The sequence below is a fragment of the Lutra lutra genome, chromosome 5 (assembly GCF_902655055.1).
Source record: "Lutra lutra chromosome 5, mLutLut1.2, whole genome shotgun sequence".
NCBI lineage: Eukaryota > Metazoa > Chordata > Mammalia > Carnivora > Mustelidae > Lutra > Lutra lutra.
In genome coordinates, this window is record NC_062282.1 from 101177441 (window position 1) to 101203111 (window position 25671).

A 25671-nucleotide genomic window follows, 5' to 3' on the forward strand; every position below is an offset into this window, starting at 1 on the left:
TTTATAAAAAAATTTAAAAAGATAAAAGAAGGGGTATAGTTACTTGAGGACTTGAGACAGACTGCTTATAAGTATTTTGAAAGTAAATGGTATGATTTGCAATGTATGCAAATTAGACATTAACCACTCTATTCACAAAAGTTAGATGTTAGTTCCCACTGGATCACTAGTGTTATAGCAGAAATTCTAAATGGAGTTGTTTATGTCTTTAAACATACTTATAGGGGCGCCTGGGTGGCTCAGGGGGTTAAAGCCTCTGCCTTCAGCTTAGGTCATGGTCCCAGGGTCCTGGGATAGAGCCCCACATTGGGCTCTCTGCTTGGCAGGGAGCCTGCTTCCCTCTCTCTCTGCCTGCCTCTCTGCCTACTTGTAATTTCTGTCTGTCAAATAAATAAGTAAACTCTTTTATTTTATTTTATTTTTTTTAAGATTTTATTTATTTGTCAGAGAGAGAGGAGAGCGAGCGAGCACAGGCAGACAGAATGGCAGGCAGAGGCAGAGGGAGAAGCAGGCTCCCCGCCAAGCAAGGAGCCCGATGTGGGACTCGACCCCAGGACGCTGGGATCATGACCTGAGCCGAAGGCAGCTGCCCAACCAACTGAGCCACCCAGGCGTCCCAAACTCTTTTAAAAAAATTAAAAAAAAAAACATACTTATAAATGCAAGCTTTCCTATATTCAAATTAACTATATAAACTGGGACTGTGTGATGACTTTATTGACCAAAAGGCTAGAAATACAAACTGTGTTAATTTAATGAGGGTTGGCAATTTTCTGTAATCATAAATGCAATGGACTCATATACGAGATACATTCTTTCAAGTTTTTTAAAAATTGAGATATACTTGACATATAACATTATATTAGTTTCAGGTGTACTAAGAGATATATGCTTGACAAAGTGCTTCCAATTAAAAAAAAATAGCTGAGTTGGGACGCCTGGGTGGCTCAGTTGGTTAAGCAGCTGCCTTCGGCTCGGGTCGTGATCCCAGCGTCCTGGGATCGAGTCCCGCATCGGGCTCCTTGCTCATCAGGGAGCCTGCTTCTCCCTCTGCCTCTGCCTGCCATTCTGTCTGCCTGTGCTCGCTCTCTCTCCCTCGCTCTCTCTGACAAATAAATAAATAAAATCTTTTAAAAAAAAAAAGTAAATAAAAAAAAAATAGCTGAGTCAAAACCAGTTTCCTCATAGGAAGCAAGTGGAGAGCCACGGACAGATTTCTTTCTTTTACTCTTGTCCACTTAGGATAAAAAGATTTTGAGGGTCACTTGCCTAACTCATTCTTATTTTCTAGTGGGAAAGATCTAGGTGATAACAAAGAATTGAGAAAGAATAAACTAGACAATTGCACTTTAATTTAGTGACTGTAGCATATATGAATTTCCTTATTCTTTTTTTTAAAATATTTTATTTATTTATTTGACAGACAGAAATCACAAGTAGGCAGAGAGGCAGGCAGAGAGAGAGGAGGAAGCAGGCTCCCCACCGAGCAGAGAGCCCCATGTGGGGCTCGATCCCAGGACCCTGGGATCACGACCCGAGCCGAAGGCAGAGGCTTTAACCCACTGAGCCACCCAGGCGCCCCTGAATTTCCTTATTCTATAATTTCTTTTTTTTTTTTAAGATTTTATTTATTTATTTGACAGGGAGAGATCACAAGTAGGCAGAGAGGCAGGCAGAGAGAGAGAGAGGGAAGCAGACTCCCTGCTTGAGTAGAGAGCCTGATGTGGGGCTTGATCCCAGGACCCCAAGATCATGACCTGAGCCGAAGGCAGTGGCTTAACCCACTGAGCCACCCAGGCGCCCCTATAATTTCTTTTTTTTTAAGATTTTATTTATTTGAAAAAAAAAAAGATTTTATTTATTTGACAGAGAGAGCACACATGTACAAGGAGGTAGAGTGACAGGCTCTCTCTCTCTATTTCTCCCTCTAAAGTAAATAAATCAAAGGGGCGCCTGGGTGGCTCAGTGGGTTAGGCCGCTGCCTTCGGCTCAGGTCATGATCCCAGGTCCTGGGTTCGAGCCCCACATCGGGCTTTCTGCTCAGCAGGGAGCCTGCTTCCTCCTCTCTCTCTGCCTGCCTCTCTGCTTACTTGTGATTTCTCTCTGTCAAATAAATAAATAAAATCTTTAAAAAAAAATAAAAATAAAAATAAAAAATAAAATAAATAAATCAATTTTAAAAAAAGAAGAAGAAGAGTTAAGGGGCACCTGGGTAGCTCAGTCAGTTAAGCAGCTGCCTTCGGCTCAGGTCATGATCCCAGGGTCCTGGGATTGAGTCCTGCATCGGGCTCTTTGCTCAGTGGAGTCTGCTTCTCCCTCTGTCCCTACTCCTCACCCCATACTCTCTCTCTCTCTCTTAAGTACATAAAAAAAGTTTAGGATTCAAAGGCTTCGTGGTATCAAGACATGCTCAAGTGGGGAAATAATTCTTAGAGCTGAGATATGGTTGAAGAATATATACATTTTTTTTAGATTTTGTTTATTATTTATTTGTTAGAGAGAGAGAGCACAAGCAGGGATAGTGGCAGGCAGAGGGAGAAGCAGGCTCCCCACTGAGCAAGGAGCCCCATAAGGGACCCGATCCCAGGACCCTGGGATCATGACCTGAACTGAAGGGTGATGCTTAACTGACTGAGCCCCCCAGGCACCCCTGGATGAAGAATATATTTAATGAAAGTTCCCAGGGCTCATTGCCTTATAAAATTTCATGGTACAATGCTTCCATGAGGGCATAGGAAGTGGATATTACTCTAATTTTGCAAGCAGAGAATTTGAAATCTTTAACAGGGAAACTCTGACATGGGTTCAGATCACCAAGCTCCTCATACAGTTTGACTTGTTGATATTTTCTTGTTTTGTTACAAATACATCAATGGTTGCCTAAGTCAGTGAGTTTCTACTAAAAGTACTCTGATGTTTGTTGCAGGTTTTTTTTTTTCTTTTTCCTTTAAGTAATAATGGATGTGGTGATTTCTAAGTCACTAAAAGATGAATGCACCAGGCTTTTGCAAAGCATCCCCGCTAAGCAGTTATCCCTGTGAATATCACATTGTCTCTGCTATTGCTGTAAGTAGCCGATGTGCTCAGTGATCAATTTTCTTAGAAAGCAGGACACGGAGGTCATTGATAGTCAGAGGAACACTAATTTAATGTTTAGCTCAACCAATATAAACTGTTATGTCAACAGTCCGAGAAGTGACATAGACTAGTTTATCTCTGGATTTCTTTCTACCGTATAGGACAAAAAGGTAGTCATCTCCTGGATCCATCCTGGAAAGACAGGAATGAGAACAATATTTAAAAATTTGAGTGGTGACTCACTTAAGTAGTGGCTGACATAAGTTGAATTTGTACCAGAAGCTTTGAGAGGGCAGGGGCCACAGGGGCCTTCCATACAGGGGCTGGCATACAGGAAGTGCCAACTGTTTGCAGTCTGAAGGCTGAACTCTGAGGAGGCAAACATCAGACTTGAGATGGGCATGAGCAGGGCTGCCAGAGAGGGAGGTGACTTGCTCTCTCAGGACTAAACAAGGAAGTGAGTCTTTGGTCTCTGGGGAATGCAACAAAAATGGCAGCTTCACGGACAGAAGGCTTTAAAACCCTAGGGTTTATTTTATTTTTATTTTGAAATCATTTTAGACTTATCAAAAAATTCCAAGAATAGTGCAGCTTTCCCCAGCTTTCCCTCCTGTTGACAAGTTGGGTTGTTAATCACAGTACAAGCACCAAAACAAGGAAATTAACATGGGTGCAGGGCTAGTAACTAAAATATACCGGTTTCTCCAGTTTTCTTCCTGGTGTCCTTTCTCCGTTCTCGGCTCCAGTCCAGGATCCTACATCACATAGAGCTGTCGTGTCTCTTTAATATCCTCCGGTCTGTGATGATTCCTTTGTCTTTCCTTGTCTTTCACGACCTTGAAACTTTTGATGAATGCTGGTCAGTTATCTCGTAGCATCTAACTCGATGTGGGGCTGTCTGGTGTTTTCTCATGATGAGATGAGACTACATGTTTGGGGCTAGAATGTCACAGGAGGACACCACGTTTCTCTCAAGAGCCTCACGTCAAGCCTACATGACGTCCGTGTGCCCTCTCACTGCTGATGTTACTTTGAGCCCCTACTTAAGGCACTGTGGGCCTGTGGGCCGGGTTTCTCCACCTTTGTTATTTTTCTCTTTGTATTTGAGAAATATTTGAGATTATACAAATATCCTGTTTCAGCTTAAACATTCCCTAATTTCACCCACTTCTTGTGGTTTTGGTTTGCATTTCCCTGACAATTAGTGAGGTTGAGCACCTCCTCTTGTACCTGTTGGCCCCGCGCACGCCTACTTTGGAAAAGTGTCTATTCAGGTTGTCTGCCTCTTTTTAAATATGAGTATTTGTCTTTTTGCCGTTGAGTTGTGTGAGTTTCCTTCTTACATATTTTAGATAGTAACTGCTTATCAAATAGCTGGTTTGCACAACTTTACGGACGAGCTCTTTGTAAGGGGTCAGTTAAAGAAGGATCTGCAAAGCTGCTTTCTAAAAGGCTTTTTTTTTTTTAAAGATTTTTTATTTATTTATTTGAGAGAGAGACAGTGAGAGAGAGCATGAGAGGAGAGAAGGTCAGAGGGAGAAGCAGACTTCCCGTGGAGCCGGGAGCCCGATGCGGGACTCGATCCCTGGATTCTGGGATCATGACCTGAGCTGAAGGCAGTTGCTTAACCAACTGAGCCACCCAGGTGCCCTCTAAAAGGCTTTTTATTACCAACTTCTAACTTCAAAATGTTACCATTTTTAATCTCCGGTAATATGAAGCTAATTAAATTAAAAAGACAATATTCCATTAATAATGAGAATTAAGTGACTGTTCCACTTGTGTATACTATTGCTATCAGAAATAGAAGTGATTTAATTTCTGTACTTCATGAAGTTTTTGTTCTAATGTGTGAGTTCTCAACCTGTGGACCATTCATAGACTTTGGGGTGGATAAGAACTCCTTGGAAAGTAAGTGTAAAAATTGGTGGATATGAGTGAATGTGTATTATTTGGGGGTGAAGATCTGAGCATTTTTTCAGATTTTCAAATGTGTTTGTGAGCGCATTCCCTTTCCCCTGAAGCCTTATGCTTTTATTAATCTACTGAACAAACAGAGATCATTCTTTCTTCCTTACTCAAACTTGAACCGCTGGGTTTGGCAATGTTGATAGAGGAGGACAGAATAAACTTTAATTCAAGTTGATCATTTTGGTTGGAGGAAAACATGTCCCTACAATGGACAAAAGATGAAAAGTTTCCCTTTTATGTTGCCAACTACATAGATTTGAATCAGCATTGTACCATGAGGTACGTTTAACTCACAGAGAAACAATTACATTTTGATGCCAACAGAAAAGCAAATAAGTGTTTGGTATGATTAATGATACTTCGCACTTGGAGCTTTAATCTTTCAGTGTGATGTTTACTTATTATGGTTTATACAATTTGTCATGCAGTCACCGTATCGAAGGTGAAAGTTAAACGCAGTAGTTTGAAGTTTTAAGGAATACCCTTTCCATTCTCCTCTGGAACACTCTTATTTTAACCTGGTTCTTATACATTTTATATTGTGTGGAAAAGGAATGCAATGTTTTATACTGAGGAATATTATAAGGACTTTACTTTGTGTTTGCTGCCAAAGTCATTTCAGTGGCACATTTTAATAGCGCCAAAATGACCGGTGAGACAGACAGACACTGGGCTTTGCTGAGCTCTGCTGGTGTAACTTGGGTAGGGGAGCCATTGTGAGAAAGACGGCAGATGAGGTTTGTTGATTGTATATTTTGTAATCTTGGAAAAGATCATAAGTGTTCTAGGGGATGAGCAGGAATTATAGGAAAATATCTTTTTTTCTTAAAGATTTTATTTATTTAGAGGGGACAGAGAGTGCAAGTGTGTGTGTGAACAAGCAGGGGGAGGGGAAGAGAGAGAGAGAGAGAGAGAGATCTATGCTCAGTGCAGAGCCCAATGTAGGGCTTGAACTCACAACCCTGAGATGATGACCTGAGCTGAAATCCAGAGTCAAACACTTAACTGAACTGAGCCACTCAGGTGTCCCTTGTCCCTATAGGACAATATCTTTATCTATAAAACCAAATGAAGTCTTAAGGAGAAACTGAAAGGCAAGTGCCATTTTGTGTTTTTTTTATTTGGCTTATTTCTGTCCTTGGCAGTTTTTCCTCACCTCCTCTTCTGTGTCCCCTTGCACTTCCCAAGAAACAACAAATTCTGAAGGCCTCGACATTTGAAAAATAGAGGCAGGAGTGCTTCTATCTGCAACCTTGATGTGGACAACCACAAAGTGTTTCAGCATGTCACAAGTCTATTTTTTTTTTTAAAGATTTTATTTCTTTATTTGACAGAGAGATCACAAGCAGGCAGAGAGGCAGGCAGAGAGAGAGGAGGAAGCAGGCTCCCTGCTGAGCAGAGAGCCCGATGCGGGGCTCGATCCCAGGACTCCGAGATCATGACCTGAGCCGAAGGCAGCGGCTTAACCCACTGAGCCACCCAGGCGCCCCACAAGTCTATTTTTTAATGGAGCCTCCATTTCGAACTTCCAGGACCCCATTTTGCATGCTGTCGTAGGTCCCCTAAGATTAAGTCCAGGTAGGGTGGAAAAGGGAGAATTTAGGATAAAGAGTACTCTCTTGCTGGGAAAGCAGGGATGTGAATGGGAGCATATCTATTGCAGATTAAGTAAGATGGTTAGGACCCTGGCTTCTCACCTGCAGAATAAGTGAAAACAAAGCATAATTATATTGGGGCAGGGTTTGCAAGAGAAAGTAGGAAAAAATAACGAGTCTAAGTAGGGGCCCATGGTATGTGCCTTCTTGCCTCAGACTCCAGAGCTGCGTTAGTAAGTCCGTGCTGGAAGCTTGAGGGTGGTGTCATGGAAGCCGATGTTGTTTATTCAACAAAAAAGTTATATGTGTCTTCTGCCACATCTTATATGGCATCAGAGAATCAAAGATGAGTAAAACAGGGGCACTGGTGTGGCTCAGTTGGTTCAGCATTTGCCTTCGGTTCAGGTCATGATCTGGGGTCCTGGGATCAAGCCCTGATTTGGGCTCCCTGCTCAATGGGGAGTCGCTTCTCCCTCTCCCTGAAGCTTCCCCTGCTCATTCTCTCTCCCTCCCTCCCTCTCTGTCTCAAATGAATAAATAAAATCCTTTTTTCTTTTAAAGATGATTAAAATGTACTTCTGACCTCAGTGAACTCTCTGCTGAGGGAGACAGAAGCACATACAGACCATCCAAATACCATCCAGTAAGTTCAGTTACCAAGAGCTGCACAGAGTCGGGAAGGGCAGACAAAGGCATTTGACCCAACGCAGAGTGGAGGGGGCTGCTGAGTTTTCTGGAGGGAGAGACTGAATGAAGGTGCGGGGGATCAGGAGAAAAACACAGATCTGCAGTCTGGTTTCCATAATGTATTTGGCTGAGCAGACCAAGAAGATGAGAGGGCTGAGGTTGGGGGTGGACCCAGATGGACCAAGGCAGAAGTGGACAGCATGGCGACTGGGGTTGGTTTGACCATAAAGAAATATGTGACTCCTGAGGTCTCCTGAAGCTCATCGTGTGAGGCTCTATAGGGCAGGGGTTGTAAGTTTGAGCTGGGTTTAAATCTGGGCTTTGCCACTTACTGGTTTCTTTCTTGGTAAAAAGTGAGATAGCCCGGTAGCCAACAGCATCTCTAGTGTTGTGAGGCTTAAATGAGCTAATAGAAGTGAAGTCCTAGAACAGTGCCTGGTTTATGTTAAGCAGAGCGTTAGCTGCCATCACCCTGAGTCTGAGGCGGTGATCCAGATTGCAGCTCCTTGTCATGCCAGTGGGTGAGACCAGCGACCAGTGAGAAATTGGCTTTCTAGAAACTGTTGCCAAGAGTAGCTTAAAGAAGGGAGTGCAGGTTATACTGGTGTTTCCTAAAGGGCACCTAACAGAAATACCCAGGTAGCATTTTGAAAATATACGTGTTCAGGGACACCCAGGTGGCTCGGTCATTAAGGGTCTGCCTTTGGCTTGGGTCATGATCCCAGGGTCCTGGGATCCACACTGGGGTCCCTGCTGAGCAGAGAGCCTGTTTCTCCCTCCGCCTGGTCTGCCTGCTGCTCCCCCCGCTTATACACACACTCTCTCCCTGGCAAATTAATAAATAATAAAACCTTTTAAAAAAAGCAAAACAAAACAAAACAAAAAACAAAATACACATGCGCAGGATGCACCTGGGAGCTGCTGAACCATCACGTCCAGGGGCGAGGCCTAGGCATGAGTAATAGGAAAGGGCTTCCAGGTGAGAGGTCCCCTCAGGGGCAGGGCATCCAGTATTGTGAAGAATACTGGGAGTTCACAGAAAGACAAGGAAGATATTTAGAGACCTTAAAGCCCTTAGAGCCAATAGGAAGGACACAAATAATATTGCAGGCTACCATTTACCACGTTCTGGCTGAGTATTAGGCTCCAGTCCTCACCAAATCTTAAAAATGCCCATAAGATTCATGTAATGACCTTCCGTTTAAGGGTGATGAAAGTGCGTCTTCAGGAGAGAAAGTAACTCATTGGAGGGACAGAGTTAGCAAGTTGTGATGACAAAGTCCACACTCTTTCGGCTCAACCACACTGCATCTTAACCAGTAAAATACAACCAACTAAACAGTACATGTGTATATCATAAAAAGATCCCCAATCTAGGATGAGCTACTACTATCACAACACATAATTATAATTTCTTTTTTGTTTTGAGAACGTTTAAGATCTAGGTTTTCATCAATTTGAAGTATTTAATACAGTATTATTATTATTATTTTTAAAGATTTTATGTATTTATTTGACAGATCACAAGTAGGCAGAGAGGCAGGCAGAGAGAGAGGGGGGAGGAAGCAGGCTCCCTGCCGAGCAGAGAGCCTGATGTGGGGCTTGATCCCAAGACCCTGAGATCCTGACCTGAGCTGAAGGCAGAGGCTTTAACCCACTGAGCCACCCAGGTGCCCCTTAATACAGTATTATTGACTGTAATCGCTGCACGGTGCATTAGATCCTCAGAACGTATTCATTTCCTAATTGCAACTTTGTACCCTTTGGCAGATTTCTCCCAGTTTCTTCCTCTCCCAGTCCCTGGTAACCACCATTCTACACTCTGTTTCTGTACAAGTTCCGTTCTTTTAATTAATTAATTAATTAATTAATTAATAGATTTATTTATTTGACACAGAGAGAAATCACAAGCAGGCACAGAGGCAGGCGGGGGTGGGGTGGGGTGAGAAACAGGCTCCCCGCTGAGCAGAGAGCCTGACTCAGGGCTTGATCCCACAACCCTGAGACCATGACCTGAGCCAAAAGCAGAGGCTTAACCCACTGAGCCACCCAGGTGCCCCTCGGTTCTTTTTAGATTCCACATACAAATGATACCAGTATTTGTGTTCCTCCAACTTATCTCACTTAGCATAATGCCCTCAAGTTCTGTTCATGTTGTTTTAAGGGGCAGGATTTCCTTCCTTCTCATGGCTGAGTAATATTTTCCTATGTACATGTGTGCTCACATACACATATGTGTGTATGTATCTATAAAGTTCCCATCTTCTTTATCCATTCATCCACTGATGGACACTTAGATCATTTCCATATCTTGGCTATTGTGAATAATACTGCAATGAACATGGGAGAGTAGGTATCTTTTCAGCAATATTGTTTTCATTTCCTTTGGATAAATACCCAAGAATGGGATTGCTAAATCATATTAAAGCTCTATTTTTAATTTTTCTGAGGAACCTCCATAGTGGCTGAGGCAATGTACACTCCCACCAACTGTACAAAGTTTCCCCACGTCCACATCCTCACCAACACTTATCTGTTGTCTCTTTATTTTGTCTTTTATCTCTGTGTTGACTGATGATGTTGAGTGTGTTTTCAAGTACCTTCAGCTATCTGGATGACTTCCCTGGGAAAATGTCTATTCAGTTCTGCCCATTTTAAAATCAGATATTTTTGCTACTGAGTTAAATGAAAGAATTGTATCTTTGATAATTTCTTTCTCTTTCCTTTCTCTCTTTTCCTGGAACTCTTTTTAGAGGGATGTTGAATATGAGAGATTTATCCTAAAACACTTTTGTTTTTGATTTTATATTTTCTGTGCATTATTTTTTAAACTTCTGGGATATGTCATCAATTTTATCTTCAACATCCTCTGTTGAGTTTTTAACTGAATTTTGAATTTTTAAACTTTACTATGTTGTATTTTTAGATTTTATTATATTGTATTTTTAATTTTTTTTTTTTTAAGATTTTACTTATTTGGGGCGCCTGGGTGGCTCAGTGGGTTAAGCTGCTGCCTTCGGCTCAGGTCATGATCTCAGGGTCTTGGGATCGAGTCCCACATTGGGCTCTCTGCTCAGCAAGAAGCCTGCTTCCCTCTCTCTCTCTCTCTGCCTGCTTCTCCGTCTACTTGTGATCTCTCTCTGTCAAATAAATAAAATCTTTAAAAAAAAAAAAAGATTGTACTTATTTATTTGAGAGAGAGAGCGAGAGCGCACAAGTAGGCAGAGCAGCAGGCAGAGGGAGAAGAAGAAGGCTTCCCACCCAGAGGAGAGCCCAACTTGGGGCTTGATCCCAGGACCCTGGGACCATGACCTGAGCCGAAGGCAGACACCTAACCAACTGAGCCACCCAGGTGCCTCTCAATTTTCATGTATAGTTTCTTGTCTTCCCTCTGATTATTCCATTTTTCATAGCATCTTGTTCTTTTTTTTTTTTTTAATTTTATTAATTTATTTGACAGAAGGTGAGAGAGCCCAAGCAGGGAGAGTGGCAGGCACAGGGAGAGGGAGAAGCAGGCTCCCCACAGAACAGGGACAGCCAGATGTGGGACTCCACCCCAGGACCCTAGGATCATGATCTGAGCCTAAGGCAGTCGCCCAAACCAACTGAGCCACCCAGGTGCCCTCATAGCATCTTGTTCTTGTTTGATACTTTTCAAAATATAAATATCTCTGAACTATACATGAGAATTTATGAAAAGTTCCCTGCATTGTTTTATTTTCTATAGCTTGATTATTAATTTCTATAGTTTAGTGCTAAAGCTTAATTTGGACAGTTTTTTGTCATGTTGTGGCTTTCCACATGACTAGCTGTCTATATTTGAGGTTGTACCTGGGCATTAGTGGTTTTAAAAGCTCCCCACATTATTCCAGTAGTCCAGAACAGTGGGCAGGCAAACTATAGCTTGTATGGAACACCCCGCCAACCATCTATTTTTGTAAATGAAATTTTTGGAACACAGACAATGCTCATTTGTCCGCATATTGTCTATCACTGCTTTTGTACTCCAGCAGCAGAGTTGAAGGGTTGTGACAGAGACCATACACTGAGACTAAAGAATTTACTATCTGGTCCTTCACAGAAAGTCTGCTGTCTCCCACTCTAGAGGGAGAAGGCAGAGGCTGTCATCTAAGCCTCTGAACTCGTCCTCTGCTCTGTTGTGGTTGTTTCCTATGCTCAACTACCGTGGTTGGCTGAAATGATTTTTTTTTTCAAAATGAAAAACAACAAATTATTTGCTTTATGAAGTAATATCAGAGTGTGATAATTTAAAGGAGAATTAACTGCCTTTTGTGGTAGGTTCTGGATAGGACAATTTAGGTTTTAAAAAGAAGAATTAAAGGTGTTTTTTTTTTTTTTTAAAGATTTTATTTATTTATTTGTCAGAGAGAGAGAGGGAGAGAGAGAGCAAGCACAGGCAGACAGAATGGCCGGCAGAGGCAGAGGGAGAAGCAGGGTCCCTGATGAGCAAGGAGCCCGATGTGGGACTCGATCCCAGGACGCCGGGATCACGACCCGAGCCGAAGGCAGCTGCTTAACCAACTGAGCCACCCAGGCGTCCCAAAGGTGTTATTTTTAGACTCTTTATTTTTCCCCAGTCTTTTAGTGTCCTTCTGTACATCATGGTTGATTTTTTTTTTTTTTTAAGATTTTATTTATTTATTTCAGAGAATGAGAGCGAGTGAGTGAGCATGAGTGGTGGGTGGGTGGAGGTGGCAGAGGGAGAGGGAGAAACAGACTCCCAGCTGAGCTGGGAGCCCAATGCAGGGCTTGATCCCAGGACCGTGGGATTATGACCTGAGTCCAAAGCAGCTGCCCAACTGACTGAGCCACCCTGGTGCCCCATGGATGATTCTTAAATCTCTTGTTGGAGGATCAGGGCCTCTGTAAGCTTACTTGCCCTCTCTACCTCCTCAGAGTGCAGAAGAAAGAGCTCTGCCAAAGTATTCAACTTCAGGGGAGTGTGGAATTGAGATCTTTTCAGAACTGAAAATAGACAACAACACAGTTCCTGTGCACGGCACTGTGCCTCAACTATCTTGCTCTTTGGAGTTGGATTCAGAAATTGTAGGATAGTTTACTCAGCCTCTGAAGAAGAAATTCTTGGATCCTTTAGTGGCAAGATTCCAAACTTTGCTCTTGGGTTCCCAAAGCCATCAAATGGATCTGCATTTGAACTTTAAGAAGCTGAGGTAAAATATTTTTATATAGGTTTTGTTGTTGGTGGTGGAGGTTAACCAAGTCATACCAGTTTTATTTATAGATTTTTCCTGTCTTCTCCCTTCCCCTGCCTGCCCTTTGTAAATGGAAAAACAGGATCTCGATCCTCTTTAATGAGTAATAGCTGCCCAAAGCTATCCATGCGTTTTGAGGCTTCCAAGTGATGTCAGGGGCAGAACACTATGACTCTCCATTCTCTTCACCTGGCATGTCACCAGAAGTCTTCAACGTAATTACAGCCCCTATGACAGCTGCACACACATTAGTTTCCATGTGTATTATTGGTGCTGAGTTGTACCTCCCTAATTAAAAAGGTGTTATTATCTCAATGATCAACTCTGTTTTTTAAGAGCGTTTATCTTATAACTGTGAAAACTTGCTCCAGGCTGGGATTTAATATGCTCATGTGGGTGTTAGCAGGTGTCAGGGCACTGGAGAAAAGCTAGCTGTTGAGTTACTTGACTCCGCAACCCATACCTGAGCATCCCAGTAAGGTTCTTAGAAACAAACTTGCTAACTGACAGAAGATCTACAGACACATGCATTCGGGGTGTTGTCTAGCTGGACTGCTTTGGACAATTATGCCCTGGAGATCAAAAAGTTGCCTTTGAGTAGGTTTACAATTTAAGAAGTCAGGTACAATTTGGGAAGAGCTGGAGCCATTTTGGCAAGGAAAAAAACCTAAACAAATCAGTGATGCAAATAATCACTTTCTGACGTGAAGAATATTCTAGATCCTGGGGAAAGCCTCTGTACTTCCTCAGGTGAATCAAGGGTAGGATTTACCGGCCCTTCGCAAGTCCAAAAGGCCTGGCTTCCCTGAAGGGCAGGGTAGTATCAACCAATAGTTGGTTTCCTACCAAGTTTGGTTTGAGAGGTTTGGAAAAGAACAGAGTAACTGAATAACTGGGAAGCTGTAGAAAACAAAAGCAAAACAAACAAAAAAAATGTCTGCGCTAGAGTCTGCATACTTCCCAAACCGGCCTTGCATTTCACAGTGTCCTGGAAGAGTGGACTCCTCTTTTCCCAAAACCAACCCCAAATAGCACTGTCCAAAAGAACATTCTGTGATGATGGGAATGTTCTAATATCTGTGTTGTTGTAGCAACCTTGTATGCTTTCCTTAAAATACCCAAGACTTGGGCACCTGCGTGGCTCAGTGGGTTAAAGCCTCTGCCTTCGGCTCAGGTCATGATCCCAGGGTCCTGGGATCGAGCCCCACATCCGGCTCTCTGCTCCGCGGGGAGCCTGCTTCCTCCTCTCTCTCTCTGCCTGCCTCTCTGCCTACTTGTGATCTCTGTCTGTCAAATAAATAAATAAAATCTTTAAAAAAAAAAATACCCAAGACTAAAACACACAGCCACATTGTGACTTTTGTGGGCCCTTACAGACACTTGCCTTCATGAGTCCCTTCTTCCTTAAAAAAATATGATAGAATAAATTATTATTTCATTGTTATAAAGATAAACATATTATGTCTTAAATTTTTTTTTACTTGAACTAAAAGTTCATCTTTTTTCTTCTGATTTTAAAAGAAATGACAACATTTTCTTTGGCCCCTGTAAGTACCATGGGCTCTGGGCAGTGAGGCTCCTGTACCTAGTGGAGCAGTTAGGCCTGTTTGAGAGGTTGTGCTTTCTCTTTATGGAAGGCCTCACATTTAAAACTGGCTGGCAACGGCCTCTTCTTTCTTAAAAGACTGCAAATTACATTGTGTGGATAGTTGGTGCATAATAAATACTAATTGATTAAAAATATTGAGAGATGTCAGGACTTCTCTTGAAACAAGGTGACTAAGTCTCTACTTTTGTTTCTAAGGTCTGGCGTGGATCTGTTATTTTGCTTCTCGGACCAGCACCACGGCATCCCTTGGAGCTTGCCACAAATGCACAGTATCCCTCCATCTGTTATTGAGTCAGGATTTGCATTTTGAAAAACTCCACAGGTGATTCACAAGCACCTTACACTGGAGCACTAGTGGCCAGGGGTTTACACAGGATAGCTCACCGTTGGCAGAAAGGGAAGAGCTGATTCCCTAAACTCATATAATTGAGGGCTGGCTCTCACCCTTCTCCAGGGGCAAAAATTCAGTTATGTTAGTCCAGATGTTCCCAGTCATTGGGAACACCTGGGAGCCTTAAGAAAATACCAGGGCATCCCCTCCCACCCTAGAGAGTCTGAAATAATTGGTCTGGTGTGGGATTATGGGAACCTAAGTTGTTTTGTTGTGTTTTGTTTTTAGCACTTCCCTGGTGATGCTAATGTGTAGCCAAAATTAAAACTGTGAGAGCTTTCCCACAAGATTGTCCCCTGGTTTTGATCAAGCTGACTTCTTCTCTGTTCCCTAACCTTCCCAACCTAAGCAACCAGGTGGTTACTCCATAACTAGATTCTTATCTCAGAGTCTGACACACTCTATTAATTATCTCAAAGCTGTGAAGTGTACTAATGTATCCATATTCTGAAATATTGGTTGCCACCATTTCTGCATCCTTATGGTGTGTCCAATAGTCACCTTCAGTCATTTAATCTTCACAGTGTGCGTAAATAGTATTTTTATGCCCACTTACAGATGAGGACATGGAGGCTAGCAGGGTTGGATCTTCTGAGGCCATCGTATTTCTCATGCTAAAATCTGTATCCCCTCCTCCATTCTTACATCTATGGTCTTCTAGTATCATGCTTTTATTTAGAAAACATCGGTTTGGGGCACCTGGGTGGCTCACTGGGTTAAGCCTCTGCCTTCGGCTCAGGTCATGATCTAAGGGTCCTCGGATCAAGCCCTGAATCAGGCTCTCTGCGCAGCAGGGAACCTGCTTCTCCCTCTCTCTCTGCCTGCCTCTCTGCCTACTTGTGATCTCTCTCTCTCTGTCAAATAAATAAATAAATCCTCCCCCCCCCCCAAAAAAAAGAAAGAAAAGAAAACATCAGTTAAATTCCTAACACATGTGGCCAAACATCAGATTTACAATTGTTCAGTTTTTGAGAATGAAAAGCAGGAAAGAATTAAGTAGATAATAGAATTTAGAGCAATTCTAAACCATTTAAGAGAAGTTTGAAAATTGCGATATAAATTTTCCTTCCTACATAACGGATGAGATTGTTCACTTAAAAAACAAATATTAACTACTTCCGAGCTGGGGCGCCTGGGTGGCTCAGTTGGTTGGGCATCTGCCTTCAGCTCGGGTCATGATTGCAGGGTCCTGGGATTTGACTTGGGTCATGATGACAGGGTCCTGGGATCCAGCCCCACATCAGGTTCTCTGCTCTGAGGGGAGCCTGCTTCTCCCTCTCTCTGTGCTGTCCCCCAGCTTGTGTGCTTGCACTCTGTCAGATAAATATATAAAATCTTTATTTTTTATTTATATATATATTTTTAAAAGATTTTATTTACTTGACAGAGAGAGAGAGAGAGAGAGAGAGACAGAACACACAAGCAGGGGGAGCAGCAGAGGGAGAGGGAGAAGCAGTTTCCCCACGGAGCAGGAAGCCTCACTTGGGGCTTGATTTCAGGACGCTGGGATCATGACCCGAGCCAAAGGCAGATACTTAATGGACTGAGCCACCCAGGTGCCCCATAAATGAAATCTTAAAACAAACAAACAAACAAACAAACAAACAAACAAACAAACTCCAGAGCTAGAGTCTCCATACAAATATTAAATACTCCATATGGGCCCTGTGTTAAGACTGGAGATGACGAGGATAAAAAACAGTCTTTGTTCTTGAGATGACAAGAGAGGATAAGAACCTCTAACAGTCCAACATATGACAGTGACTATAATCACATGCTCAACTGTGGTAAGGTCATTAAACTTTGTCCGAGTTCAGAGGCTGGCAGAAACCAGGACTATAAAGAAAGGGTTTATGGAGGAGGTCTGTCTGAGGTGTCTAAGGATGAATGGAGACTGAATATAGGAAAGACAGAACTGAACTGGGAAGGACGGTGGCATCATACTTACCAGGAAGTGAGAATTTTTCTAGCTGAATTACCAACCTGGTTTCTTTTCTTTTCTTTTCTTTTTTTTTTTTAAGATTTTATTTATTTATTTGACAGAGAGAGATCACAAGTAGACAGAGAGGCAGGCAGAGAGAGAGAGAGAGAGAGAGGGAAGCAGGCTCCCCGCTGAGCAGAGAGCCCGATGCGGGACTCGATCCCAGGACCCTGAGATCATGACCTGAGCCGAAGGCAGCGGCCTAACCCACTGAGCCACCCAGGCGCCCCTCCAACCTGGTTTCTTGTTGGGTGAATGTCCCCTGTCTGGGTACTGACAATCCATTGTCTTTGAATTCTAACCAAATGTGGTCCTGGCCAAGTTAAGTGCTCAGTGTCCAGAGTAACCTGTATCTGGAGTAGCAGAATCAGTGAGATGCAAAGGGTTATTTACACACCTGATACCTACCTGCCTCATATATTCACAGGCTTCTTTTAAGGTTGCTAGAGTACACTTTGCTTAATATTTGAACCTAGAGAAGTTGAAAGCCAAGTACTTATTTAAATATTGATCAAGCTCGGTGCTCTAGAGAAGGCAAGAAAACTACAGATAGCATGATTATATGTCCTTAGTTAGAAAAGATTCCACAATTACTAGTTTTGCTTGTTTCTTTTTAGTGTGGGAGAGAGTTTTAGGTAATTTCTTATAATTCTTGTTCCTCCTCCCACATTTTCTCCCTTTTTTCTTGCTATATATTTGACCTAATTAATGAAAAAAAAGGGAGGAAGGAGAAAGAAAAAAAATATACAATGATTCCACACTAGTGATGTAAAAACTACTAAAAACAAGGGCCATTAACAGGTTGATGTTTTTGCTTAACAGAAATTGGGACCCATTTTTGTTTGGTGGGTTGATTTGATTAGTCTCCAGTAGACATTTTTTTGGTTGGAATTTTTTTGTTTGTTTTTGAAAAGAATATTATTGTTTTAATCTTGAGTATCTTGAAGTCTTGCCATGGGCAGGAATTCTTATTTTTTAATTTTTTTTATTTTTTGTTAAAGGCAGTGCCCGAGGTCAAGCCTAGGGTTCATCCCCTTGTGAAACAGAAGCGACAAGGACTGCAGCTTGGGTTAGGAGTGTGGTCCGGTTTGGGGCGCCCAATTATGAAGGCAGAATGGCAGACCTTTGCCTTGGAACAGGGCTAAGGACTTTGGAGGCGGACCGGTGTTGTTTCGCTATCTTCCTCGGGAGCTCTATCTGCGAAGTGGGTGCGACAAGGTGAGGCTGAGAAGAGAGGCACAAATAGCCAAGACGCGGGAGAGGTGTTGACGAAGGCCAGATAGGCATGCTCCTTTCTGGCTGGTGGTCTCGGTGGCCAGCTTCCTGCGGCCACACCCCTGTGCGGGTCCTGTGGGTGGCAGGTCTTCACAGGAAAAACAGAGACTCAGGGTACTCTCGAGAAAAGTCATTTTGGCAATTTCGCCTTTCAAGGTGGTCTGCAGTCTGTGTTTTGAAGACCGGGCTGAAGGAGAAGCTTCTCTGCTTGGGGTTACCATCAGTGGAACCGGAAAAGCGCACTGGATGGTAAGGGAGTCCCTCCCACGCTGTTTTTCCTTGTAAAAACAGGTTAGGATTTTCCTGAAAATTTCTTCAGTTATGAGGACTTGTAGGGGGAGCTACTTGCATGCACGAGCCCGAAGAGAATGAAGGTCGCACGGCTCTGGGACAGAGGGCTGGGAACCTCGAGCATCAAGAGGGCGTCTTATTTGTCAGTCACCCTTGGGCCACGTTCTGTCACCGGTGTGGTGGCTTTTAGTTGTGAACAGGCTCAGCCTCCCTCGGGCATGGCCAACTCCTTTCAGAAAGGAGAAAAAGAGATCCTCAGACGGCGCCAAGGCGAGGCCCATGGGGGGCTGGGGAGCGCGGGCGCCGCAACCGGGACACGACCTCGCCCTCCTCCCGCCCCGTAGGGCCGCGCCGGCCTCCGCCCGTCTCTGCGCCCCGGGACTGGGAGCGGGGGCAGCCGAGGCGCGCCGGGAGGGGGCTGGCGGAGGCAGCGCGGTCGGGCCGCTTCAGGTTTCGTCCTGGAGCCGGTGGCGGGCGCGGCGGCGGGCGGGCCTGGCCATGTGATGCGGCGGCCCGGAGGTGAGCAGGCGGTGATCCAGTGGCAGCCGGCAGGCGCGGAGCGAGCGGGGGCGGCCGGAGCTGCAGGCGCAGCGGGCAGGCTCCGGGAGCGCGCCCGCGGCTCCGCCCCCTCCGCCTTGGCCCCAGCCTTGCGGCCGCCGGGCGTTGGCAGCTTCGGCGAGAGCCTTCCCGGCCCTGGGCGGCGGCGGCGGCAGCGGACCTGGGCGCGTTCCAGACGCCCTCGGGCAGGGCGCGGGGCGCAGCGCCTCGCTGGGGTTCCGGAGGCAGTGGGGGCCCTAGCTCCAGGTAGGTGCTCTTCAGGGTTCCATCCCCCGCGTCTCCCTGTAGCTCAGGGCAGAAAAGTTTGTTCCCTTCGCCTGAGTTCTCTGTCCCAGAAATACTCTCTCCAGGGTACTGGGGGACGCGAGGGACAGCTGAGGTGGACAGGTGGGTGCTGCTGTGGCTTCAGTGGCGCGAGGGATGGCCGCCGCCTCCGGGTCCCTCGGGGACAGCAACAAGTGCAAAGGGTTGCACTGTCCAGCGCGGTGGCGGCGGCAGCTGCGGAGCGTGGGGTCGCTCGCGTCGCGCGGCCGGGAGCGCACAGAGAAGGCGGCGGTCCCTCTCCTTGCAGCCCCCGCCGACTCCGCTATACAGGGTCCCGGGATGGGCGGATGGAAGGAAAATTTCCCCCAAGGAAATGCAACCTTGCAGTGGAGAAGGGGGTGTCTCGAAAGCTGGTTCCCCATTAGTGTCTCGCCTCTGGCGTGAGGGTTCTTGGTGGGGCTGGGGCCCCCCAGAGAGCAGACCAAGCTCGTGGTACCAGCGCTATCACTTCTTTTCTGTGGAGATATTTGCTCGTGTTTTCAAAGGAATCTGTAGTTACTTGATTGGGAGGAGGCAGCCGGCATTCCGTCGGATCTTACTCTTAGGGATTCATTTGTTCCTTGAATACCTGGGATGTGAGTGAAAGGTACCCTAACCTTCTCGTGCTAAAAGTTTCCTTAGGGGTCATGATGATGGGCTTGTGCTCCGCCAAGGAGGCATCCTTTTCTGTCGAGGCTGTGTGGAAGCTGGGTGATGAGGCCGCCTTGGAAACCTAGCTCTGGTTTCCCAGACGCCAATTAGATTTCCAGGAGAGAATCCATCTGCCTCCCTAGGAACCCACAGCGTCCCCCTATTGGTTACAGCGCGGTGGGTCGAGGAAAGGCAGCAACATCTGTGTTTGCGTAGCTTCCTCTCTTTGACCCCCGCCTGGGTCTGGACAAATCCCTGCAGACCCAGAATTACGGAGGTTTACCACCAGCCCCGCAGCAACTGGGTAAGAAAGGAAAAAACAAAAAACCAAATCTCAAACAAAACAAGGACAACAACCAAAAGCCCTCATCATTTATGGTCCCAGGGGGTCTCTCGTTTTCTGAAGCGTTGTCATCCTGTGTTCTTAGGCCCTGAAGCTGTCAGGGAAAGCGAAATCCTGTTTCCACAGCAAAAACAGAGACCTGTCTTACTAGGTTTTGTAGGTTGTCCATTGCACATGACAGTCCAAGTACCATGATATCCCTCAAGGTTTCTAGATATATTTTGGGTTTTACATATATTCTTAAAACATCTTTGTATTTGCCTCCTCTTCATTCACGGCAGAGCTAACTCCTTTGGAGTATTTGGGGGATAAGAAATGAGTACTGCAAAAACCCTTGGAATTTCTTTCTACAACGTAGTATTTCAATGCTATGAACACTGCAGTGAACTTTTTGATTAAATAGGAATTTGGATCACCTCAGACCTCAAGTTTAGTGGTTAGGGAAACTGAGGCACGCAGGTAGCTACTGGGTATGTGACTGGAATGTCCTGGCTCATATTAGAATGGAGAACAGAGAATTAGTGTTTGTTCTGCTTTGGACTGCTTTCTTCCTTGTAACAACCATATAACCTGGCCAACCCAAGAACAGGTTATGTAACAGGTGTCATTAGACTTTCCTTTGAAGCACCTGTCCTGACTTTAAGTTTAGAAACACTTAAAAGAGGAAAATGGTAAATAAGGCTCGATGAAATTTCATCAGGGGCCTCATTTGGGGTTCACACCTTTTTTTTTTTTTTTTTTTTAATCATGTGAGTACTGCAGAAGAGTTTAGGATATTTTCTCATTGTACTTTTCTGAGAAAGTTCTGTGGTGGCTCAGACAAATTAGGCAGAAATTGCAGGTGAGTTCTGATACATGGCCTTTACTATATGCTATATGGGAAAGGGAAAAGTACTCTAAATGGGTATTAAAACTGGAATATGGGCGCCTGGGTCGTTCAGTCAGTTGAGTGTCTGCCTTTGGCTCAGGTCATGATCCTGGGATCCTGTGATTGAGCTCTCTGCTCGTGGGGAGCTTGCTTCTCCCTCTCTCAGCTCAGTGCTCTCTCTCACTCGATAGGCAGAACTGCAGGCAGAGGGAGAGGGAGAAACAAGTCCCTCACTGAGCAGAGAGCATGATGTGGAGCTTGATCCTTGGACTCTGGGGTCATGACCTGAGCTGAAGGCAGATGCTTAAGCAACTGAACCACCCAGGTGTACCAATAAATAAAATCTTTAAAAACCCCCAAACCCTGGAATACAATACTTATATTAGTCATTGTGTTCAAAAGTAAATACTCGGGGCGCCTGGGTGGCTCAGTGGGTTAAGCCGCTGCCTTCGGCTCGGGTCATGATCTCAGAGTCCTGGGATCGAGCCCCGCATCGGGCTCTCTGCTCGGCGGGGAGCCTGCTTCCTCCTCTCTCTCTGCCTGCTTCTCTGCCTGCTTGTGATCTCTCTGTCAAATAAATAAAAATAAAATCTTTAAAAAAAAAAAAGTAAATACTCTGTTGGTACTTAAGCTCTAATGTAAAGTCTGGTCAGAGTTTATGACAAGTAGACTCCGCAGAAAAATGGATGCTATAAATATTGGAAAACCTTTTATGATTGGGGCTTGGCTACCATGGTACTGCCAGATAACTCTGGTAGAGGATGGTAGAGCCCAAATTACTCTCCAGCTCCTAGGCTGACTAATTTTATTATGCTTTAATTTACTGATAAGCTAGGATCTAATTGCTGTAGGTTTTGTCTAATAACATTTGTACTTAGATTGCTTTAGCCAAACAGAGAAGCTATAGGATAATTCTTTCATGTGACTTTGGTACAAAGAGATGGGTCAGGTTGGGTAATTGCTATTTTGGGTTCTAAATTTCTGTTGATTTCAGATCTGAGACATTACTCTTCTGATTTTAGAGTTTTTAGGATCTGTCGCATTTTCTTTTTTTAAAGATTTATTTATTTGAAAGAGAGTAATGCACATGAGCTCACTGTTGTTGGGGGTGGGGGTAGTGTAGAAGTTGACGGGGACACAGAATCCCAAGCAGATTCCCTATTGAGTGCAGAACCCTTGCAGGGCTTGATCCCAGGACCCTGGGATCATGACCTGAGCCGAAATCAAGAGTTGGAGGCTTAACTGACTGAGCCACCAGGCACCCCAGGATCTGTTGCATTTTGACTGGGCTTTTGCACACTTGACACTAAGACATGTGACTGGTAAAATGCCAGTACCTTTATATGATAGAGCATCTTAATCAACTGTAATTTTTTCCTTAATTTGATCTTGGCACAGTAGTAATTTGCTTATTTCTACCATTACTGCTCCTGGACTACTTCTCCTGGATAACCAAGGTAATGAGATTTGACATGATTTTTTTAAATGAGGGAAAGCAAAAACGTCATGTAATTGAATATTGGGCATTTGTTCCAGTGATCTTCATTTGGAACCTTTTTATCAAATGGATTTTTATTCTTCAGAGGTGATTTTTCCTTAAATTTTCCCTCAATCTGAAGTTTCACTTGTGTAAAAAATTACTGTGAAAGTAGTTTCTTGAAAAAGAAACCTTGTATGTGTGAGTGAAGCCCAGCAGAGGTGGAGATGGGCAATGACATGTTTGCTTTTCTTGGTATCATGTCCAGAAGAGACCCTCTAAACTAGCCTATTTCATGTGGTAGACTTTGAGAGGTGTGCACATGACCATTTTACTTCAAACACACTTCAAATGTTAACTAACTGTTGAAATATACAGACCTTCCCTTACTATGTTAATCAAGAGATAAATTGCCTGTTAATGAAGTAATGGTTTAGCTCCCAGTTTCACTGGCAAACACAAGTTACCATGCCATTTGTGGCTTAAAGGCTGTTCCTTTTCTTCCATTGCTTTACAACTTAAAGAAATTCTTTAAAAGTGTAACAAAGTGAATCACAGTGGGGACCCTGGAGCCAGACTGTCAGACAGCGCCAGCTCTCTCCTGGCTGTGTGACCTCTCTCTACCTGTGGTTTTCCTTTGGTGCAATGGGGATAGTCATTAGAACCTGCCCGATTGGGTTGTTTTGAAGATTCAGTGAGTTAGTTTACAGAGAGCCTCTAGAAGTGCCAGACAGAGAGTAAGTTGTAGAAAACGTTGGTGGTTATGTTTATAACAAACGGAAAATAGGCAATTAGAGTTTTAGCTTTAGCAGGTTTTTCTGGTTTTAGAAGGCAATGGGAGTCTCAGTAGGGAAGTACACTAGACTGGGAGTCAAGGATGGATTTAGCCTGTGATCTCCCAACTGTGTGACCCTGGGCAAGTGTGACCCCTCTTGGGGTCTCCATTTCCTCCTCTGGTAAAGCAGATTAGACTGGATAGTCTCTAAGGCCCGCCAATCCTTATATTGTAAACTAATGAAATTTGGAAGGTGGGCATTTGTCAACTCAGCCTTTTTATCTTGGGCAACACTGCCAGGAAGGTACTGTCCACAGAGTTGGTACAGTACTTGCAGTGGTCACTGAGCATTTTGATGGGATTATGGATTATTAAGACCATTAACCTACCTCAACTTGCTCACCAGCTAGTCATCAGGTTGAAATGACTGAGTTACCTTTCTGGACTTACTCCAGAAAGATTTCACACATGAAAGTCTAGATCTCATGCATTCAGGTCATAGGTTACCCTGCTCCCTGTATTCTGAGGCACTCCCCATGTTTAAAAGGGGTGGTGTAGTCCTAGGAAGCCAAGCAAGCTGGCTGGTGTTTTCTGAATTTCACAATAAAAATTCTTTGCCTGATTCCATACCTCACCATTAGCCTTAACAGAGACACTGTGACTAGACGGACTTGCAACAGAGGAGGTTGTAAGAACTTAAAAGTACTGAAGATCAAGAGGTTTCCACTGGGGCAAATTTCTGTCTTATGTGGCCCCTTCCCATTGTTTGTTTGCATTATCTTCTGGTTTTTGTCTGTTTCCCTTCTTCACTTCGTCCAGCTTCCTGGTGCTGTGTGACCAGGTGTTGGTTTGAAATGGTATGAGGTGCTCAGTGATTGAAGTTATGGGCTCCTCACTTTGAGATCCAACCCAGGATTCCAAGCGTGGTGGTTTGGTGGTATCATCTGGATTTAGAATCTCCGATGAGCCTGGCCTTTTTGAAAAAGGTGATACGACTGGGCTTGCTAACTACTTCTGGAAGCTTGAGAGGTTTCTGGCATTCTACATTTGAAAGTATTCTGGAAAGAGTAACACTTGGTTTTTCTCATGGACTACTTTGTCCCTATGGGCATGTCACCCGTCTCTTGTGAACCCTCTGCTTAACTACAAATAATAACTACCTATGGACTAGGCTGTATACTTGCTAACCTCTGTGACCTCATGTTTGGTCTCTCTTCCTTTCTACCTAAAATCTATTGCAATCTTCAAAGCAAGATCAAGCATGCTTCTGAAACCTTTGACCACCTTTCCCTTCTGAACTCATTAATATATTGCTGGTCCCTCTGATTCATCATTGATCACCTGCCTCCGCTTTCATTATGGGTTCCTGTGTGTTAGTCTTGATTTTCCAGCTTAACTGTAAGCTCACTGAAAGCAGGAACCCTGACTAAGGCTACTGCGTAGGGTGCTTAGATCAGAATATGCACATGTTTGTTGATAATTTTGTGGTCATGTCAACAAGTCCTTTCTAATTCACAGCAAAGGCTAATGGCAGTGTTTCCTGTGTAGTGGGTGTGGGTTTCATTGGAAGATATTGGTTTGCAGGAGAAGAAAGGTAAAGGTTGCCCAGGAGGTTAGATGACTAGTCCTTCTCAGATGTAAATGGGCAGTTCCACAGGCACTGTTAGAAATTGTATGCTCAGTCTGGGAAAATGAATGCGTTCTTGACTAGAGTCAGAGCTTTAGGATTGAAAGAAAGCTGAAAGTTTTCTTTTAGTTTCTAGCAGATGCACAGTCCCCCTGTGTAGCATACTTAAGAATATTTGACCACTTGAATACTGCTTTCGAATACTTGGAGTGATGGGGAGCTAATACCATAAAGATACCCCGACTTATCTTTTCCCCCTCTCAACTTGATTGATAAATATAAACGTATATATTTAGAGTGTCCACTGTGATGATTTGATACATATGTTGGGGAATGAGTATCAAGATCAAGATAGTAAATCATTATGTCATCCAGTTAAGTTCTTTGGGTATGTGGTGTGAATGTTTAAGATTGACTCTCAGTAACTTGAAAGTATGCAATACTGTATTAACTGCAGTACTCTATTAACTATAGTTACCATGTGGGATATTAGGTCCTCAGAACTTAACTGTTATAGGTCAAAAGGTATAAAATATGAGTTCCATCTTTAAGTTTCCTCATTTCCCCCAGCCCCTGACTACCACCACCCTTCCACTCTGTTACTAGGAAATTAGGTTTGTGTGTTTTTAAAAAAAATGCTTATTTATTTGACAGAGAGACACACAGTAACAGAGAGAGAGAGAGAGAGAGAGCGCGCTCAAGAGAGCAAGTGTACAAGCAGGAGGAGTGGGAGAGGGAGAAGTAGGCTTCCCCGCAAGCATGGAGCCCAGTGTGGGGCTCAATCCCAGGACTCTGGGATCATGACCTGAGCCAAAGGCAGACACTTAACAACTGAGCCACCCAAGCGCCCTGTGTTTGTTTTTTTTTTTTTTTAAAGATTTTATTTGTTAGAGAAAGAGAGCCTGTGAGCAGGGGGAGGGGCAAAAGAGAGGGAAAAGCAGACTCTCCCGCTGAACA

The 25671-nt window shown here is 44.1% G+C and overlaps 1 protein-coding gene across 4 annotated transcripts in view; it reads left to right on the plus strand.

The window, feature by feature from the left end:
• Positions 1 to 18465: 18465 nt before the first annotated feature.
• The window catches only part of ARHGEF28 (Rho guanine nucleotide exchange factor 28), a 314675-nt gene continuing 307469 nt past the window's right edge, over positions 18466 to 25671 (plus strand). For 3 of the 4 annotated variants that reach the window (XR_007127439.1, XM_047729921.1, XM_047729911.1), the window contains exon 1: positions 18466 to 18916. Coding sequence is in view for 3 of the 4 variants with exons in the window: in XM_047729921.1 (XP_047585877.1) it covers positions 18616 to 18916 (301 nt within the window). In the remaining variant the exon portion in view is untranslated. The remainder of the gene's footprint in view (positions 18917 to 25671) is intronic. The other variant, XM_047729912.1, reaches the window with a different exon arrangement.